The sequence below is a fragment of the Eurosta solidaginis genome, chromosome 2 (assembly GCF_040869045.1).
Source record: "Eurosta solidaginis isolate ZX-2024a chromosome 2, ASM4086904v1, whole genome shotgun sequence".
Classification (NCBI taxonomy): Eukaryota; Metazoa; Arthropoda; class Insecta; order Diptera; family Tephritidae; genus Eurosta; species Eurosta solidaginis.
In genome coordinates this window covers 59,612,640-59,635,210 of record NC_090320.1, presented here as the reverse complement: position 1 = coordinate 59,635,210, position 22,571 = coordinate 59,612,640, and the positions used below count along the sequence as shown (strand labels likewise).

The 22,571-nt window shown below is 37.1% G+C and overlaps 1 protein-coding gene across 3 annotated transcripts in view; it reads left to right on the top strand.

Annotated features, from left to right (window-relative positions):
- Oatp26F (Organic anion transporting polypeptide 26F) overlaps window positions 1-19,039 on the top strand; it is a 53,068-nt gene extending 34,029 nt beyond the window's left edge. For all 3 annotated transcript variants that reach the window (XM_067769520.1, XM_067769518.1, XM_067769519.1), the window contains exons 4-8: window positions 25-220; window positions 9,556-9,658; window positions 13,021-13,980; window positions 14,846-15,040; window positions 18,495-19,039. In XM_067769520.1, coding sequence (XP_067625621.1) covers window positions 25-220; window positions 9,556-9,658; window positions 13,021-13,980; window positions 14,846-15,040; window positions 18,495-18,648 — 1,608 coding nt within the window. In that variant the 3' untranslated portion in view covers window positions 18,649-19,039. The remainder of the gene's footprint in view (window positions 1-24; window positions 221-9,555; window positions 9,659-13,020; window positions 13,981-14,845; window positions 15,041-18,494) is intronic.
- Window positions 19,040-22,571: the final 3,532 nt, after the last annotated feature.

Here is a 22,571-nt window from a genome sequence, read left to right as displayed (position 1 = left end):
CTTAAAACTTTTTCAATTCTTAAGTCTTGCAGCTCGCTCTCCTCCTCCCTCGGCGCAGATGCCATCGATTCGTTTGCTGATAAGGAAAATTTGACATGGACTGTTTGGTTGTTCTTTTTGGCACAATTGCTGCATGGTGCTGGTGCGTCACCCCTCTTCACACTTGGTGTCACATACATTGATGAGAATGTCTCAAAGAAGATGTCCTCTGTGTATTTGGGTAAGTAAATAAAAAATTTGTTGTTGCGGCTATTTGTTGCAAAGTTGCATTTCATTATTTACAGTGCAACGAACCGCAAAAAAACAAGCCTCACAAAATATTTATTAAAAAAAATTTAAAACTTTACACTCAAAGCCGGGCGATTGGGATGTATTCGTTTGCATTCGTCGTAGGAAATCGACCCCAGCGCAGAGCTCCTCATACGATTATTGGCCCAAAGCAATTGGATACGACAAACAAACAGTCGGTACAGTCAGTCGGCATTCAGTAAATAATATGCTGATAAATAGACAGACAGCCACTGAAATGAGCTGCTTTCCATGAGCTTTGGATGGGGTATAGTGGGTAGTCGAACAGACAGATAAACAATCAATTCAAAAATAGTTGTTATTTGTTTGCATTCGCACAAATTTGTTACGATATTGGCCCGCCAAAAGATAAAACTACAAAGGACTTTTCTTGTTTACAAATTTGGTGACAAACAATTCGTGATTGGGAGCGCTTACAATGTGCGTACTGCCACTTCATTGTACAAAACAGGCACACATGCACGCACAGATTCACATTGTTCCAATTTCCATAGCTTCATTGTGGCTCAATTTAAGTGGTGGAACATACTTCTTAAACTTCCGAGATAAGACGCTCACAAGTATTAGGGTGATTCTCTACAAAAGCCCCAGAAAAATTGTTGACTTATCTAGTACCTGAGACGAGACGAAGTTTGTACTAGTATATCTAACCTATTTTCTTAAAGATAGGTTAGGCTAAACTGGCCGGTCTGTGAGGAATTTACATATACTAAATGAGTTCAAGGTGTTAAGAGAAGTTTGCTCAAGGACCATACTAAAAAGCATTATCGGAAACCAGGAGCTACGTTATAAATTTACTCCGTCCTTTTGATAAATACTAAAAGCTTTTTAGAACCTATACCACTTGCTGCTTCTATATCTGATAACTGTGCCACACTTACACTAGTAGCTGGAGTCTAAGCCTAGCGAGCGCAGGGTACAAGCACGTTTTGTGGATCTGTTTATTTTCGGATCAGCCCAGTATACCGCAGATGTTACTCCCTTCACTACTTTGGAACCATCGGTGATGAAGGCTCTTTTTTGTGTGGGCGTCCACCAAACAAGAATTCCATAGTAAATTACAATCGCTATACATATCTAATAATAGAGAGAGAGAGAGAGAGAGAAAGCCATATACCCCACGTACAATGATGCATTTTTTACATGCATGAATGGCCGTCGAGGCCTTCTTAACCCTCTCTTCTGAGCTTTCACGGCAACTAACTGTCTAGACTGATAGATATATTTTACAACGTTTATCCTGCAGTGTCACCCGTACTAGCTTAGCTGCGTCCCATTCGGGACCCTAAACCTCCTAGTGAACAAGACCGTATCTGTCTTCTCCGCGTTGACGCTCAACCTGACAGTTGATGCTCCGGTATGTATCTGATGAACTTATGAAATGGGATACTGAAAATAATAACCATAATTATGTAAACCCTAATGCTTACGATGCACTGGGAATAAAAAATCACAGGAATGTGTAACCAATCCAAAATGACAATACTGATACTGGGAAAATTTATTGACAATACTCAGTTGGTGTTATCAAGATCTTATGTAGAAATTATAAAATATTGTAACGAATTTACTTGCAAATCCTCTTATTTGCAATCCTCTGCTAAGTTCGAATCACTAAACTGTTGAATAAATAACTCCAATATTGAATAATGGAAAAATGGCCTTTATTAAAGTACTTCACAATAACACTTATACTTTGTTTAACAACCAAACTGATTGCTAGCTCAAATGAAACTCTACTATTCAAAATAATACTTCTATAGCTCGCTAGATAGCGCTTAATCGAAACTGCTTTACAGCTCAAATCAAACTGAATTCCAGCGCCTCTACATCTGCGGCCTTTTATACTCTCTGTTCGCATCTTCTAGGTGCTTCCAGAATCTACTAGTCCATCAGCTCTCAAACTTCTCAGTGTAACTACAATTGTATAATTTGTATAGCTTCTCTCACACCCCATGCGCTTGTATGTGTGAGCGACACTTCCACAATTATAATCGCCTACATTTAGGAGCATCTCAATAAGATGTCTGCATGTGTTTGGGCATCTCATCTCCGCTGCGTGTATGTACATATGTGTAGACATAATGATTGAATTATTGATGTGAATCAAGTCACTGCTTAGCATCGGCTTAGAGATAGCAGCACCCCTTAGTTTTGCTAATATTCGTAACACTGCCCTCCACCTAAGTCTGATCGTCCCGATCAGACAAATCTCTCGATCTAAACGCTGCTAGCATCGCCAAATGTACCACTCTTCTACTCCGTGGTTTCTCAATGCTTTGTATGCGGTAGATAGTATCACTGATCTTATTCACAACCTTGTACGAGCCTTCCCAACTGCAGCGGAATTTGGATGGAACACATTTCCGCCGGTGAGGGTTGTATAACAGTACCAAATCTCCCGCCAAGAAACCTTCCGAATTAAAGTTCTTGTCATGCCAGTGTTTCATCTTACTACTCATTACCCTGGACCGTTCCTTCACACTCTGTTGTTTGGCCAATAAACTACTTCGTAGAGCTTGCGCTGGACGGATTTGCTTTGTATAATCAGTATCGTTCCCACGTTTCCCCACATTAGTGCGCTCTGTCTTGAAACTACCCTCGCATTCTTTCTTGGAAATTTGTTGCTTCGTTTTCCTGCGTCTTTTAGGTTTTGTCAATGCCAGTGTTTCTCTCGCAGGTACTTTTGATTTTGATTTATTTGGCCCATTCGATCTATCAACCTTTGCCTTTGACTTTCGTGGTCTTTGTCGAGTCTTTTCCACCAGTACCCGATTACTGCTGAACCCCTTTTCCAAACTAAAGTTAAGTGGTATGTCCTGGTTCTTATAGCGCATAATTTTTCTCCGCATATCCATCCTGATGTCATGGTCAACCAAGAAGTCCACTCCAATTATGACTTCATCAACGATCTCCGCCACAACGAATTTGTGTAGAACCATGACTTTTCCAATTAAAACCCCACATACCACTTCGCCTTGGACTTGATTATACTCGCCTGTGACCGTACGCAACCTTGATCCAGGTAATGACTTTACTCTCTTGTAGACCAAATCAGATCGAATCAAGGAATGAGATGCCCCCGTATCTACAGACAGTACACGCTCTTTAACATCCACATTCCCTCTGATGGTAAGACTGCTTGATTTCCTTCCAATCTGCGCCACAAATATCACAGGACATTCAATAGCCGGGACAAGTTTTCGTTCTTTACATCCGACACGCTCTTGCTCATTTCCGCCAGCTTTGCGTTTACGGCCACCCACATTGTTGGAACTATTAGGACCAAGATCGCAATGACGTGCAATGTGACCTGGGTTGCCGCACTTGAAATATTTAATAACTCCGGCATTTTTCTGTTGTGCTCCCTTCAGTGCTTCCAAAATTGTGTCTACCCAATCTGGTCTTTCCACACGATGAGCTTTGTATGCTGGTTTACTCAATAGTGAGGCGGTTTCCTGAGTCAATGCATGTGATACCGTCTCTGCAAATGTTGGCTTTGGGTTTGCGTATGTAGCTCGCTTCGTTTCGACGTCCCGTATGCCATTTATAAAGCTCTGAATTTTTACTCTTTCGGTGTATTCCACGAGTGCGTCGGCATTCGCACCCCTTAGTTTTGCTAATATTCGTAACAATATGTACATTGACTTCGCTGTGATGCAGACAAATAAGCAAAGACCTTGTCTAATACATTGTCGATATGTTTCTAATGTAATACATATTTTCGTGATATAGTGAAGGTCTTACGTGGTGTAAGCTCATGGCTTGTTGATTGGAGAGCCGAAATAAAAGTGTATTGTTTGGAGTTGCTTTAGAGTCCTTTGACTCATATTGTGGCGAATGTTGACATCACTAGGTTAGTTAATAATCACGCAACAACAAAAACATGAAGCAGCCACTCTTATGTACATGTACACATTAAAGCAGCTAGCCACAGTCATGTACAAGGCAACGAAGAGATACATCACACACACAGATGTAGTCATCACCCGAAGTTGTTACTCACACATACACACGCATATATGTAGCTCAATAACCAAGCAGGAGATACAGGAGTTCTAGAAGGCGAAACCTCTAGTAGAAATATGCGAATGAAGCAACAGAGAGTATAAAGGCAGTGCAAGCTGATTAATCATGAATGAGTGTGATTTAAACACCCTTTTAGTTCCGAAGTGAAGTATAATTGTACTACTCCCAAAGTTGTCTAATAAAGACATTTTGTAATACAGAATATTGGAGTTATTTATTCGACAGTTCAGCGATTCGAACGTTAGCAGAAGGTATCAACTAAGCAAAATTTTCCCTAAATTCGTTACAGCATGTAGGAATATCAGACTTTATTCTTATAAGAATTAGTGCGCTAATGTTTTCATCTGTCGCTCTAAAAGTTGGAAGCCATTCATACTATCAAATGACCTTCCAAGAAATATTCGCTATATTTTTGTAGAAGGCAAATACTTTATGATCTGGATGACAAAATAACGCAGCATAACTGCTCGATAAACGACGACGGTTTAACCCACAAGAGTATTACTCCCAGGATTGTTAAATTTTCGATTATTTCCAGACAGTCCTGTTCCTAGTTTACTGCTTATCTGAAAATAGGCGCACTTTTTTTCACTGATAGGATATTAATTTTATTATGCAGCCTCATAGTCTCACTTGAGCCCTCTATTCCTACGGAAGAAGTTTTCCCGGTATCCATATTGAGGCTTTCCCAGCTTTGACTGTACGGTCAGGGGAGTACCGCTACTTAAAATCTTCTTTGAAACATTGTTTGCGATAACACGCTTCGCAATGGTCTAAATTGAGTTGCAACAATATCATAGGGCAATCTTGCTTAGTTGCCGTTGTGGGCATCTAAAACTGCATGCCGCATGTTGTCCGCCACGTAACGCACATTTCGGTTCGTTTAACCTGTTCGCGGTCTTATGAACCACTTGACCGCATTTCCTGCAAAGTTTTGATCTATCTATAGTGGCTTTGCACTTCTGAGCTATATGCCCTTAGCCCCAGTACCTATAACAGTATCTCTTCTGTTACACCTTTCTATTTCGGCAGGATACCCATCCTACTTGTATTCTTTCCTCCTTTTAGAACAACTTTGGCACCATCCGGTGTGAGGCTTACAAGTGCCGACTTTGTACCACTATACCCTGCACGTCTACTTCTTATAGCAGTTGTACCGAACAGTTCTATGTTGCATGCTGCAAATAGGTTGAAGGTAATTTCCTCATCTTGCTCTTTATTTTTATTTTGATTACACATTTATATGATTGGGCCCCTATTTGGGGCCGCTAACTTAGTTCGAATGTACAACCACCTTGAGTGATACCGTGATTATCTATGCGAAGGTAAGGGCCACGTGAAGGTTGACACAGTCCCTCATAAAACTGCGTTCAGAGCAAGAACAGAAACTCAACCGAACCTACACAACCAACTTAATGATGATGAACTTCGAATGTACCCCAAGACCTGCCAAGGTTTGAATGGCGCGGAGACGAACCTGACATTAGGTTAGGTTTGGTTAGGTTAGATTCAAGTGGCTGCCGTCCACATCGGAGCGGCACACTTAGGCCTTTATAGGCCTATTTTGAAACCACACGGATTTGTTCCTACTCTCCTAATCAATCCACTGCAACGAAGCTTTTTCCGTCCCGGCGCTTCTTCAATAAGTGCTAGGGGTATACTCGCCGTGTCCAAGGTTCGCTTACAATAGATTTGTAAATTTGGGACACCGTGCAAATCGTTTTCATATAAATTCACTTTATTTCTTTAATTCTATATATGTATGTACACTATAATTAAAATGAAAAATTTGACGTAATCAAAAGAAGAAATATTTGTTGTTTTCGTTTCACTATATGCCTGCTCTAGACTGCGTGGTGGGCCAACGGTACTCGTGCCCCGTTATGACGCCTCGATGGTCGTTGCTTGTGTGTGTGTAAATGTGTTTTGTGACGCCCTGCGTCGGCGTGCGTGTCCCGTTAGGACGCCCGGCTGGTCGTTGCCTGAGTGCGTGTAAAACGTGTTTCGGTGACGCCTTGCGTTGGCGTATATGTACGCAACCCTAGTGTGGTTGACGTCGTGTATTTGCGTGACTCAGCTGTGGTCACCGTAGTATGTGTGCGTAGTGCTGTTGTGGCCAGCGTGGTGCGGTGACCAACGTAATGTGCTTGCGTAGCGCTGTTGTGGCCCGCGTCGTATGTTGGCACTTGCGGTCAGCGTAGTGGCTGGCGTAATGCTGTGGCCGACGTAGTGTGTGTGCGATTGTGGCCGGGGTAGTGGATTGGCGTAATGCTATGGCCAACGTAGTATGTTTGCGATTGTGACCAGCGTGGTAGTTTGGCTGGCGAATGTCACCTGCTCTCGGGGCGCGTCACTGTGGTGGTACCGTTGCTCACGAGGTCTCAAGCGGTGTTTGGTAGTATAACCGACATATTCACCACTTGAGGCCACGACTCACCCCTGTGAAGCGACCTGTCCGCACGGTAGAACCGACAACTTCAAGGGACGCTCCACAAGTAGCTCTGGTCACGACCACAGCTCCGTGCTTCGGCACGAGGGTAACTCTGGTACAGTTGACGTAGTAGGTTTGCGTAACTTTGCTGTGTCAACACAGTATATTATCGGGGCGCTGTCGTGGTCAGCGTAGTAGATCGGCGCAGTACTGAAGCCAACGTAGTGTATTAGCTATGGTGCTGTTGCGGCCAGCGTAGTAGATTGGCGTAATGGTATGGCCAGCGTATATATTAGCTATGATGCTGTTGCGGCTAGCGTTGTATGTTTGCGTAGTGTTGCTGCGGCCAACGTATATAATTGCGTAGCGCTGTTTGTGGCGCTGTTACTGTCGGCGCAGGCGGGCGGACGCTGCCTGTTCGCGGGTGCGTGTTACTGTGGTAGTGCCGTTGCTGGCGAAGTCTCACGCGGTGTTTGGTGGTATAACCGACACATTCACCACTTGAGGCCACGACTTACTCCTGTGAAACGACCTGTCCGCATGGTAGAACCGACAACTTCAAGGGACGCTCCACAAGTAGCTCTGGTCACGGCCACAGCTCCGTGCTAACTAACTTCTGTCCTGCTGTGTTGCTCCTTTTATTGCTTTGTTTGGTATTGCTGGCTCAAATGGTTGCGTTGCCATGGTTGCTGTTCGATGTTGCGAACGCTCGTTGCGTTGCTGAGATTTGTTAGTTTGTTGTGTTGGCATTAAAGTGTTGTGCTTGCCCGTTGTGTTGCTGAGACTTGTTGGTTGGTCTGCTGCTATAGCCTTTTGTGACGGGCGGTTGCGTCAATGCTGTATTGAACTTGTTGGTTGGTCTGTTGCTATAGCCTTTTGTGACTGGCTGTTGTGTTAGTGTTGTATCGAATATGATGTATGCTGTATTGAACTTGTTGGTTGGTCTGTTGCTATAGCCTTTTGTGACTGGCTGTTGTGTTATTGCTGTATCGAATATGATGTGGGGTCGTTTTGTGTGGGCCAAATTAATGGTGTTATATTTGGTCCTCACACCACTTCGTTGAGTTTGTGAAGCTAACTAAGCGTCGTGTATTGACCTCAGTTATATCAGTCAGATCTACAAGGAACATCTTGCCCCTGAAGCGTTTCCTTTTTCTGCCGAGCGCTGGACATTCGCAAAGTAGATGCCTAACAGATTCAGGCTCTTCTTCGTTGCCGCAGATTCTACAATAATCATTAAATGGAGCACCAATCCTTTCCGCATGCGGTCCAATACAGACGTTACCAGTGAGAAGACCCACAACTAAGGGAAGATCCCTCTTACGGAGGGTGAGAAGCTCACGCGATCTCTTCTCATTCCATTCCGGCCATGTGAGTTTTGCTATGTGGCATCCATCATGATGCTTCCACCTAGCTTCCGCTTCCATCAGTAGAGCCTCCTTTATCTTGAACTTGCAGGTGGAGAGCGGCATGTCCAGCCTCTTCCACGGTGGCGAAAGTGGAAGGGAGGTGCCCTTTCGTGCAAGCTCATCCGACATCTCATTACCTGGTATGCCCCTATGCCCCGGAACCCATACCAGAAGCAGAGCAAACTGTTCATCCATTACGTTAAGTGATCTGCGACAGCCTTCTACAGTTTCGGAATTAGTTGTGACAGAGGCAAGGGCTTCCGGCGCTGCTTGACTGTCTGAGAAAATATAAATGTGCATCTGAGAGACTGCCTTCTGCCTTAGGCAGTCTACAGCTTCTTGTATGGCTACAAGCTCGGCTTGAAATACGCTGCAGTGATCCGGAAGGCAAAACGATCTTTGTATGTCCAATCGCTCCGAATAGCCCCCCTCCGACCATGTTATCCAGTTTAGATCCATCTGTGTGGATCTGCATGCTGTCAGTGGGCCAATTTGTGTCATACACCTCCCGTTCCCTTTCAGGGATTAATATCTCGTATCCATTGTTAAAGTTGGTATGTGATTTGCAGAAATCTGTTCATTCTGGTAACCAGAATATGTCTAAAATCTCAGTATGGTTGAAACGGGACATTAGCCGGAAAGTAATTTTCAAGAATTCTCAAGCCGTGTAACAAGATTCCCGAATGTCACTTCGTCAGCCCTTAAAAAGCATATTCAAATCGTTATTACAGTATACCTTTATTAAGACCTTACTGGGCTCAATCTCAATATAATATAAAATATAAACTTTCTTACATTTTTTTCCTTCCTGGATGTGTTATCCCGCACTGCGTAGGTGCCTCTCCCTCTTGGATAGTTATTCTTTTGTGGCAGCCTCAATGTGGGTTGTGGATGCTTAAATTAGCCTATTAAGCCAAACACTCCGTGTCAGTTAATCTTGGTTATGGACTCCTTTTTTGAATACTCGCAGCTAACTTGAGTTAATATGCCGTTTGCCGGCAGTGACCCCATTACCCGAGCTTAGCCACACTCCACATCTACCTCCACCACTACCTCTACATCTAGTTTATCCTCTACCTCTATCCTCATATCTACCTCGACATCTAGCCAGTTGATCCCACTCAACGACTTCCATTTGAATCAATTGGACTCCGAATATATTCCAATTACTTTTGAGTGCTTTAAGTATAGATTACCCTTAATTTTGGCTTCAGTTATCTTCAAATGTGCGAGCTACTAAGCGACTAAATTTTTCTATTATAATTGCTTTTATAATCTTATAATTGGATGGGAGGTAAATGAGCTTCCGCATAAAAAATATTGTAAATGTAACTAAGTACAATAATTGTTGTAATAATTCATTTTTGTACTCTGCAGGTATTTATTACACCATGGCGATAATTGGGCCAGCTGTTGGTTATGTGCTTGGCGGGCAGCTTTTACTGATTTATACCGAATTCATGACAGTGGATGCTTCCGAGTAAGTTAAGAAAGCCACATGTAAATTTTCACAACAAAAGCAAACAAACAAATTTGAAAGAAATAGATGAATAAGAATGTGCAAAAGACGACGAAAAGGTGAGAGGTATATTTTAAAATTTGTTTGTGTGGTCGCTGGCGATAAGCAAAAATGCGCCGATGTCGCTAACTGCTGACTGGATACGGACATGAATTGAGGAGGAGGAGGATGGGCAATTTGGCTACAGGTGTTTACTATTAACGAATGTTGTCAGGATACACTCCGACACTCAACACAAGCCAAGCAAAGCCAACCAGGTCGTTTCCATGTCATCATAATAAATCCTCGGTAAAAGGCGTGCAACGTGCAACAGCGAAAGCAGCATCTGTGATGTTTAGAACAGTGTGCGGTTGTGACTTTGTCGCCAGGGACACATAAAACAAATTTTCCGCTGTCAGCGGTGTTGTTTATGCGCTTTCATAGCAGACAATTTGGTGGTGGGAGGAGATATGTTGAGTCAAAAGCTGTGAAGTTGTCAGTGCTAAAAAGTGTGCGACTAAAACTGTAAATACTGCGCGCGGGCGGCTGGTGACTGTCGTGTGACGGCTCATCCCTTATTTATTACCAAGGTGATGTAGAAAGACAATTGCGCGCGTTGGAACTTATTATTTGTTATTTAGATGTAAAAAATGAAAATAGGAAGCGTATAAAATGGGGAACTAATGGTTTCAACCACTTCTTTAAGCGTGATATTTAACTACAGTCGGATTATGGAAGGCGCACTGAAGGAATTGAATTCATAGACAAACCAATTGAGGTTTGAAAGCAGCCCCACAGCAAAAACATAGTCCGTTTAGAAATCAAACGGAGAATAACTCTTGCCAACAAGCGCTACTTTGGACCGAGTGGGCAATTGACACACAAGTCACTCATCATACCTGGCTTGATATAAGGCTCGGAACCATGGACGGTGTCGGGAGCAAGATTAGATACCTCTTGGTGAGCTCGAGAAGAAAGTTCTCCGAAAGCTCTTTGATTCTCTTCGTGATGCCGATGGCGAGTATCGAAGCAGGTAAAATGTGGAGCTGTTTAAGCTTAACGCATATATGAATAAAAACCCAAAGACCATGCTGGCTAAGTACTGTTATGTAAATAAACGAAGACGCCTCGGCCAGGAAAGTGTTTCAGTCGATATTTCAGTTCGGAAGCAAATGAAGACTTGACCTCTCTTGGTGCTCGCAATTGGCGTCAGTCGCGAAACGGGGATAGCTGGCGTGACTTATTACGAAACAGCTGGAATCTCTTAAGCCGTTAATCGTCAATTAATGATAAATATGGTCATGACTCAGGACCAAAAACTACGAAACCTTCTCATACGGGCAAGTTCAACAGAATCATTCTTACGACTAAGGAAGTCTGGGTGTTGAAACGAGAAACAGTATGGACCTAAACAATTTTCTGTGCAAAGACACAGCATCAGACTAACACTTGTCTTCTCTGTAGTTTGAGAAAAGTTTTAACTTGAGTTCTCTCCGTGGTGGGACAGATTTTCAAAGAGATGGCGATCTCACTCTACACGAACTGGTCCAAAACTAGCTGCAGTGTGGAAGCAGGGCATTTCTTTCGGTTTCCCAAACTCAGTTAACATATTCTAAACGGCAGGAGTTGGTACCAAGAGGGCCTACGGTACTCTGCCAGAAAATACAGTAAGAGGGAGAGAAGTGCGCTAAAAAAGATTGGTTTGATTCCTTCGACGCTTCAATTCTTCTAACCTTGCTTTTTTGTTCTTTTCGAAATTAATAGGTCTTTTAACTTGATCAAAGCTAACTTTATCCCACAGACCAGTAAGAGCTCTCATTTAGTAGTTGCACCTGTTGGATAGGGCGAATCACTGCTACAAAACAACAACAAATACCTCACTTATGTATTAACGATTTCAGACTAGTCAGACACTTTCCTTTCACTAAAAAAAAAGTTAAGTGCTTGATTGATCTATGCTCACGGAACAGGATGATTCGAGGAATGCTTAAGGGAAAGAACGATCCGAACGAACCGTCTTTCCTATCGAGTGTAAAACAAATAAAGCACCTCTATAGAGCACAAAGAATTCATTCTAGGTGCCTTTCTAGACATCGACAGGCCATTTAACGATGTACTACTTGGAGATATTTAAAGAGCCAAAGTTGTGTTAGGCATCAAGATCTGGTTGAATTCATAACTAAACTTATGTGCAGCACAACTGTCACGGTGGAGCAGGGTGGGACTAGAGTCGAGAGAAGAGTACACGGAGGCACGCCAGGAGGTGGTATTCTGTACCCTCTACTCTCGGGGAACAAGACTTAACATCTATAAATTATATTAGACAGCGAGCTGTTCTAAAAACTTAATGTGAAAGACAGAGGTTGCAAAAGCCACAGTCGGCTTTCACTTCATAAGTTTGATTTAAGCAGTAAGTTCAAACCGTGCGATTAGTTTAGTGCCTTCCAAGCGAAAAGCCAAAGACTACTAAAGCCTTGGACTCTATATATAAGGCAACAGTTTCAGGGATCTCTTAGCACACAAGGGTTTTGAAAATTTCTTAGTTCTGTTAGCCACCTGTAGTCTTCTCTTGTACATATGGGCTGCAAGCCAGACACTACCTCTTGCAGGGAAGTGAGGTTCTTCAGTTTGCAGTGGATGGTAGGTAGACTGCCTAATCACTAATTATCATCTAACCGTGATGAATGCAGGATGAAAGGGAGGAATCATTTGTTACCGCCCAGCTTTTGCCAGAATTTGGCGAAAATAATTTGGTCTTCGTTCACTAGGACCTCTGGCTAGTACGCAGTGAATCACTTAGTAAATATTGTAGTCATCACCGTATTTTATTTTTTTTTTCTTATAGAGATAAAGACACTCCCCTCAGGTTTTAGGGAGTGTTGTCGATGTTGATAGTCCATTGTCGGATACTGATCCGATGCGTTCCAGAAACTGGCACCATTGATCGCTTGGCCATCCCGCCCCTTCTTCGGTGAGGTACCTGGGATAGGCAGAGCCTCGCCTGATAGATAAGTGTGATGCATTCATGTTTGTAGCAGATTCCGCTTTTAGCTGACGCTGGGTTGGAGACTATATAAATTGCAACCCCTTGACCCCTCAAAAGTCACCGTTATTTTGTGTAATATCACAACGGACCTCCACGTTTTCCATGTGAACTTTTCTTACCGGGTTTGTTACCATTCAAACCAACGTATTCTAATCTCGATTGTAACTATAATCCTTATTCTGAGGTACACATCAATTAGAGCCATCTTGCGACTCTGCTCTCTCAGCTTGTTTAAAATTAAAAATTGTATTCAAAAACTTGTCGATTAACTCTATAATTTTATCTTCATTTTCCATAGATTGGGCCTTACGAGTTCCAGTAAAGTTTGGATTGGTGCCTGGTGGATCGGTTTTATATTCGCTGCCGCCGCTTGTGTTCTTCTATCCATACCAATTTTTGGCTATCCACCCTCACTGCCAGGAGCTGAACAATTGCAACAACAAAAAGTGTCTGAGGCCTATAAAGCCGATAACAATAAGACTGAACAATCCTTCACTAAGTTGAAAGAACTACCAAATGCACTTATATCACTGCTAAAGAATCCGACATTCTTCTTTCTCAATTTAGCTGGAGCCACAGAGGGCTTGATAATAGCCGGTTTTGCTGCTTTTCTACCTAAACAAATCGAGAATCAATTTAGTATTTCGCCAGTTTGGTCAGCGCTTTTGATGGGCGTCATTACAGTACCTGCCGGTGGTGGTGGCACATTCCTAGGTGGCTATTTGATTAAAACATGGAATTTATCCTGTTCAAATATTATAAAAATGTGCTTGATAATGACAATGATTTCGGCGTGTTTTACCTCTTGTTTTCTACTCTCTTGCCCAAATCTGGGGTTTGCCGGTGTAACTGCAAAGTATCGCCAAGAACGTCGAGGGGGCACTGGTGTGACACGGCAGCAAAATCTTACTGATATTGTTGAGCGTTCTTATTTGGGCACGGAACTGCGATCGTCTTGCAATATGGAATGTGGCTGCAGCAAGTTGAATTACGAGCCGATTTGTGGCGTTGATGGTATTCTCTATTATAGCCCGTGCCATGCGGGTTGTCAAGAGGAGCGTAATATAAATAACATTAAAACTTATTCGAATTGTTCGTGCATCGCGAAGCAAATTTATGGCGCTAGCGATGTGCCAGATGCTACCAACGTGATGTGTGAGTCTACGTGCGAATATTTGCCATACTTTGTGAGCTTGTGCTTTGTACTGATGCTGTTCACATTTCTATCGACTATGCCAGCGTTGTCGGCCACATTGAGGTGATTTAAAAACTTATTTTTTGTTCAGTAGTAATTTTATAGCTTTTTACTTCTCTTATATTGAGTCGCTTGCATGTTTAGTAGAGAGGGTAGTGGAAATGCCCCAGCGGATTAGCGGGCTTAGAATATACCCGCGGTAGGTATGCCTGTCGTAAGAGGCGACTAAAATACCTAATTCATTCAAGGGATTGTGTGGCGCAACCCTCTCAAGGGGTTGCCAGCGCAATATATAGCTTCTCCAACTCAATGGTCAACCTCACCTACCCTCAACTACCTCACTTCCTGATAACCTGAAACTATAAACGTAGTTTAAAACCCTATTAAAATGCAATATTTGGGAAAATAATTATTTAAGATGGGAGCGGCAATCGAGATATTTCGAGATTTTAGTAAATGCATACAGCACATCAGGAATCTTGTAACAAATCCTACTTTCGACTGTGTAGGAAATTGAAAATTAAAGTTCCTTCTCCCGAGCAAACACCACGCTCTATAAGTATCTCAAGTTCTTGTCCAGGTGTATGTCTCGCAATGATGGACGGTGCGGAGGGAGGATCTATGACCTCTGGTTTATTAGAATAAAAAGTTTAAGGAAAATTTATAATCCTTCCCCAGATGCCAATGGCGCGTATCGAAGGTAGTTTAGTGAAATGGCATGCCATTTTCGGTGTACTTAGTTTTCAAAAGTTCTTTTACGCTTATCAATTACATGCATAGCCCTCATATTTGTTTAACAGATACCTAAAGTTTGCGGCCGTTTATTGAATGTAATTTAGAACTTTTATTTTAGTTGGTTTTAAAATGAATAAAAGTAGATTATGTACTTAATTACCTTTCTTTCATGCTAACATCCTTTTTCACATAGATGCGTTCACGATGATCAACGGTCCTTTGCCTTGGGTATACAGTGGATAAAAGTACGCTTACTGGGCACAATTCCTGCACCTATGATATTTGGTATTCTAATCGATGACACGTGCATACTTTGGCAGGAAACTTGTGAGCAAGATGGAGCTGGCGTTGGTGCTTGTCTAGTTTATGACAATAACAATATGAGCAAGTAAGTCGATAAATGTTTGTTAGCGTGGTGCCTAAATAGCGAATAAACGATTTTTGTTTTTTGTTTCAATATCATCCTTCAAATGGTAATACAAAGGCCAAGGCCATTACATATTAATTTTGGTATCGTACACAGTCAAATAATAGATTTCGCTTGTGGAGACTGCAAAAAATGTTTATTTTTATTTAACATGGAATTTTTATATTACTTGTATTTTATTATAATTTCTCGTTTTATTTTATCGCATTTTATTTTATATTGCTTTATTTTATAATATAAATAATAAATATCATTTTATTTTATTTTGTTTTTTTTTTATTAATTTTTTTTTAATAACTTTTTTGAAATTAATTTTATTTTAATTCTATTTTATTTTATTTTGTTTCATTGCATGTTTTTTAATTGTTTTTTTGTTTTATTTCATTTTATTTTACTTTATTTTATTTTACTTAACTTTTTTCTAATCGTATTTTATTTTTTTTAATTATACTTTATTTTATTTTATTTTATTTTATTAATTTAATTTTATTTTTCTCTGTTTTTTTTTTTCATTTTATTTATTATTATATTATATTATATTATATTTTATTTTGTTTTCTTTCATTGAATTAAAATTTTAATTTCGTTTAGGGGACTCTAAAAAAATTTTTTTCTAACGAACATGAACTTTTTATGCGACTTGTATTTTATTTTATTTTTTATCATTCAGTTATGTTAATTTTTATTTTTATTTTATTTTACTTCATTTTATTTAATTTACTTACTTACTTACTTAATTGGCGCTTAACCGCCTAAACGTTATGGCCGTCCAACAAGGCACGCCAGTCGCTCCTTCGCTCCGCCAACGGGCGCCAATTGGTCACACCAAGGGAGTTTAAATCGTTTTCCACCTGGTCCTTCCAACGGAGTGGGGGCTGCCCTCTACCTCTGCTTCCATAGGCGGGTTCCGATAGAAACACTTTCTTGGCCGGAGCATCATCTTTCATTCGCGTAACATGGCCTAGCCAGCACAGCCGCTGCGTTTTAATTCGCTGGAATTAAATTTTTTTATTTAATTTAATTTATCTATTTTAGTATAATTTCTGAACTTATTTTGTTCAATTTTATTTTGTTTTATTTACATTTTATTTTATTTCATTCAAATTTTTTCTCAATTTATTTTATTTTGCTTTATTTTATTTTATTTTACTTAATTTAATTCAATTTTATTTTATTTTATCTTACTCTATTTTATTTTTTCCAATTTTAATTTAATAAAAATTTTTTATTTTATTTTCTTTCATTGAATTTTTTGAAACTAATTTTATTTAATTTCATTTCATTTTACTTTATTTTATTTAATTTTTTTTATTATACTTTGTTTTATTTAATTATTTTTATTTTATTTTTACTTCCTTTATATTAGGTCGGTTGCATGTTTGTCCGCTTTTCATACAAATCTTGCAAAAGATTTTTAAGTAACTTTTTATTGAGCTACAAACGTGAAACTTTGCACATAGGTTAGAACACCGTGACAACGCAACAAAAGAAAAAAATCTGTTAATTAGATAAGAATTTGAAAATTTTCAAACCAGCTTTTAAGTAACTTCTCGATGAGCTAGAGACTTGAAATTTCAAACTTAAATCAGAGATCGATTACAGCCGATGACACGATACAAAAAGATTCGGCGCACGGGATGAGATATTTAGAAAAATCTTACGAAACGGAGGGAATTTTGGGATTGATTTTTATGTAAGTTCTCATTAAGCTACAAGCGTAAAACTTAACAGATAGGTTAAGACACCGAGAAAATGTAAGAAAAGGAGAAAACAAAAATAAAATAAATATAATATATGATAACATATAAGGAGACATTTTTCGCTGATTTTTGTCAATTTATATAGAGGAAGTGCTTAAATTTTTTTCTTTTATTTTTTCTTTTGTTTTTCCTCATGTTTTATTATTATATTATATTTTATTTTGTTTCATTGAATTTAATTTTTTATTTCGTTGAGGGGAATCCAAAAAAATTGTATTTCTAATGAACAGGAACTTTTTATGCGACCTGTATTTTAATTTATTTTTTATTATGTTGTTATGTTAATTTTTTATTTTACTTCATTTTATTTTACTTGATTTAATTATTTCAGTATAATTTCTGAATTTATTTTATTTTGCTTTATTTTATTTTACTTCATTTAACTTAGTTTTATTTTATTTAAATATATTTATTTTATTTAGTTTTATTTTATTTTATCTTACTCCATTTTATTTTATTTTTTCAAATTTTATTTTATTTTCTTTCATTGGATTTTTGGAAATTAATTTAATTTTATTTTACTTAATTCTATTTTATTTAATTTAATTTTGTTTCATTGAAATTTTTTAACTTGTTTTATTTGCAGTCATTTTATTTTACTTTATTTTATTTAATTTTTTTCATTTTATTTTTTTTGTTTTTTTTTTTTGCTTTTGTACTATATATTATATTGCTTCATTTTATTTTAGTATTTTTACTTTTATTTTATTTTTTACTCTTTTTTATTTTGAATATTTTTTATTTTATTTTATTTCATTAATTTTTTTCGTATTTTGGTTAAATTTATTTTAATTGATTTTTTTTATTTTTTTTTATTTATTTTACCTTGTTTAATTTATTACTTTGTTTTCCTTTTTATTTTATTTCATTTTGTTAAATTTTTATTTTATTTTATTCTTTTAATTAAATTTGATTATGTGGTTTCATTTTATTTTTGTACGTTTTTTATTTTATTTTACTTAGTATTATTTTTTTTTTATCTTATTTTATTTTCTTTAATTTTATAATATTTTATTTTGTCTCATTTAAGTTCGATTTATTTTATTTTTTTATTTTATATTATGTCTCTAATCGGGACTAAAATTTAAATGTTGCATCTTTGGCCGTGATAATACCGTGTGAAAGGGAGAAACTGGTAAAATCGTTTTATTGACGTTTAAGAACTACCCCTATACAGTCAATTGAAAAAGTTGGTATTAAGGCATTTTTCCCAATTTTTCAAGGCTCCTGCTACTAGGACGGCAGGTCTTTTAGTATTTGCCAAGAGTACGGAGTTACTTTATAAAATATCTAAGACCTGGTTCTTATTTTGGGGTTTTCTGTATGGTCGTCAAACAAATTCTGGTAACACAATGAACATATTCAGTCTATGTGAGGCTAGTGTTGACCGGCCAGTTCTACCTAACCTAATCTAGTAAAAAGTTTAAAATTTCCTTAAATCTTGGCAGGTTTTTAATAAAATTTGAAACTTCAACTGACATTGATCTTATTTTACCAATACTGACATCAATTTCAATAAAAAAATAGCGAAACAACTTGCTGAAAACTGCGAAAAAAATGCCGGTATACTAACTTTTATATCTGATCATATGTAGGTGCTTATGTACATCCGTACAAGAATTCTTAAATAATTGTTTTTATTTCAATTTTCTTAGATACATGTGGCTTTTGGCACTAGTTGGTAAAACGCTCTCCGTTCTATTCTTCTTTGGAGCTTTATGGTTTTACATACCACCCAAACAAACGAATGTACAGACTGTTAATAACAGCACTGATAAGGGAGTCGCTGTTATTGTGGAGACTGAGTGAACGGCAATGATAATGTATTTTTTGCTTTACAAATATACATCTAACCGCTTAAATGTATGTACGGCAGCACGTGCTAATGTTTAGAAGTAAAATCAAAACAAACTACCAATAATCACGTAATTCACCCCCTTGCACTTCGTACCTTAACCATAAGTACAGAGAAAGCTTTCTCTGAGAAGCATGAAATGTAAACAAAAAGCGATGGCCATCAGATGATTGCCTACAAATACTTACATATACACATATATGTGTGTACCCTTGGCCAAAACATATGAGATGAAAGCAGCTGATTACAGTGAATCCTGCAATAATGGACTTTTAGATTTAATATGTAGGTATAGACTTTAATGGGTATTTTCTAGAACGTTTATTATATGTAAGCATATGCATTGAATAACAGTAGTATCTTTTTGTATATTTGAAATAAAGGTATATGTGTGAAATTAAAGATTTTTTTAATAATTTGTAGCCAATGCTCTTCAAAACGGTAACTGCGACTGTGTTAGTAAGAGTAACTAATTTAATTTAATTTTTTTTCTAATTTCAACTAATTTTGTTAAATTTTTTTAATTTTATTTTCTTTCTTTGATTTTTTTGTAATTTTATTTAATTTCATTTTATTTTACTTAATCCAATTTTCAAAATTTTAAATATTTAACGAGCTCGAGGCCATATACATATATATTCAGATTAAAACCCGGATAGATTTTATATATATGTATATATTTTAAATTTTATTTAGTCGATATTTCGACCTCAATCTGAGGTCATTCTCAAGACTGTAAAAAACAAACATGAAACATTAAAATCATAAATAATATAAAAACCTATTTATAAACTTACACTCTTGGGTGTAGCTTGTCGACTAATTTTACAATATTAAACATAAGTACAAGAAGGCAATAGAACCGAAAAAGTAAACATCCAAAAAATATACAGTAATGGTAAACAAATTTTTACACAAACAGCAATACATTAAACTAACTATCTTAATGTATTGCTGTTTGTGTAAAAATTTGTTTACCATTACTGTATATTTTTTGGATGTTTACTTTTTCGGTTCTATTGCCTTCTTGTACTTATGTTTAATATTGTAAAATTAGTCGACAAGCTACACCCAAGAGTGTAAGTTTATAAATAGGTTTTTATATTATTTATGATTTTAATGTTTCATGTTTGTTTTTTACAGTCTTGAGAATGACCTCAGATTGAGGTCGAAATATCGACTAAATAAAATTTAAAATATATACATATATATGAAATCTATCCGGATTTTAATCTGAATATATATGTATATGGCCTCGAGCTCGTTAAATATTTAAAATTTATAAATCTAAGGCCGAAAATAATCAGAAGATAATCCAATTTTCTATAATTAAATTTAATTTTTTGTTTATTTTTTTTTATACTTTATATTATATTACTTCGTTTTATTTTATTATTTTAATTTTAATTTTACTTTTTTTATTTTTTACTCTTTTTTATTTTGATTATTTTCTATTTTCTGTTTTCATTTTATTTTATTTCAATTTATTTTATTTTCATTTGTTTATTTATTATAATTTTTATTTTATTTCGTTTTATATTATTTTATTTGGCTGTATTTGACTTTCTTTTATTTTATTCTATTCCAGTATATTTTGTTTTGTTTTATTCCTTTAATTTGATATGACAAGAATTTTGTCAAAAGAGTTCCCTCCATTAGTGATGAAGTCTACCACGAGGAGAATATAAAAGCAATAAAAAACATATTAGAAAATAATGAGTTTCCAACACATATAATACAGAGCTATATAAGAGATTATTTCGTCAAATTAAATACAAATAAACCAACTAATGATAAAAAGAAAATATATAAATCGACCACATTTGTATCTAGTCTGTCTAATAGAATAAAATCTTCAAACATATATGACAGAGAGAGATTTAAATTAGCTTTCACATACAACAATATGTTGCAATGGAGGATTTTTAGCAATACGAAAAGCAGAATAGAGAAATTTGATAAATCGGACGTTATATATAAAATTAATTGTAATGGCGTCCCACGTATGCGACAAAGTATATGTGGGGACAACTAAATCGAAATTGAAGACGAGGATTTCCGGACATAAATCAAATATTAAAAATCGTGACAACCCTAATGACAATAAGACAGCTTTAACTCAGCACTGCAGAACCACTGGACACTCTCCCGACTTGGAAAATGTAACAATAATACAGCATGAGAGATACAGCAATAAACGCTATATACTTAAAATGTTACACATAATAAATACACCAAGTGACAAACGAATAAATTTCAAATCAGACACAGACCATTGCGCCTACGCCTATAGAGAACTTTCAACAACAACAAAAAAGGCTTATAATAAGAGTGTGACTTCGTTTGCACAATTGTTCACCTGCTGCTGATGTGAGTGTCGCTTACAGTTGGAGATTTAATGTATTGTTGTTTGTATAAAAATTTGTTTACGATTACTGTATTTTATTGTTTATATTTTTTAATGTTCTTCTTTTACCCTTGTTTGTTAAAATATAAAATATAAAGTCAGTCGACCAGGTGCAGTCATAGGTGTAAGTTGGCACTTGCGATAATTGTATAATTATGTATGTATGTACTTATGTCTAAGTAAATGTTTTTCGTTTTTTCAGTCCTGAAGATGACTTCAGATTGAAGTCGAAATATTGGCAAGACAAACCATTCGACAAATATATAAACATTGTTTAAACACATTTGCCGTATTTTAATAAACTTACATATGTATATATTAGCCTACAGCTCAATCATACCTTGAATATATTAACTAAAAGGCCGGAATACAAGAAATTAATTAATAAAAATTGCAAAAAAAAAACATGTGGCTATACTAACTTTTGTGTCTGATCCTATTGTGACGAATAAGTGATACTCCCATCACTAATCTGATACTAAGTAAATAAAGCCACAACAACAATAAAGCAAGCTGCTACACTTGTATGCACGTAAACAAATTAATCATTGTCTGCGCACATACGTGCGGAGCAACAGAAATAGATACTCACAAGCGCATGTCATTATCAGCCGCTCACACATACATACGCACATGGATACAAATTGCAAAAATACCTGTATATAGCTAGTAAACAAGCATCAGGTTCACGAAATGACTAGAGCTTAGGAGAAATGGGTGAACGAGGAAACCGAAGAGTATAAAAGCGGCACAGGCTGAGGTATCACAATTCAGTTTCATTTAAGCAAGCTATTGGTTGTGAAGTACTTTAATAAATGCCATCTTGCATTATTAAATATTGGAGTGATTTATTCAACAGTTTAGCGATACGAACGTTAGTAGAAAGTTGCGAATAAGAGGATTTGCATTAAATTCGTTACACTATTATATACATAGGTGCTTATGTACATCCATACAAGCTTTACACAATCACGGTAGATGTAAAGATTGGCATATGTGGAAATGACGTAATGTAGAGTTGAATCAACAGGAAACGTATTGCTTATCTTCAATGCTCTTTAATTTGCCTTTGGATAAAAAAAAATGCTTTACTTGTTACTGGTGCTGGTGCTATTGTTCGGAGGTCCATAGTGAACAATTTTTCTAAGTTGGAGGTCTAATTGTATTTTCAATATTTAATTTACCTAGTTAAAATAGTTCCATCATTTTATTTATTATTTTTTGTATACAAATCAGCAACACTAATTTTCAACCCACGGTTTTCGGTAGTTAAATCATCAATTCTTCGATCTTAAGTATGCTACTTAAATCATCCATTAGACTATTCGTGACTTCTGGAAGTAATGAACCAATTCGATATATTGAAAAGACTTATATGGGGTAAGATTTCAAAAATATGCCACCCAAGTATTTGTTTGTTTTTCTAAAATAAAAAACGTTTTAAATATTTTTAATCGAAAAAGGAAGCTT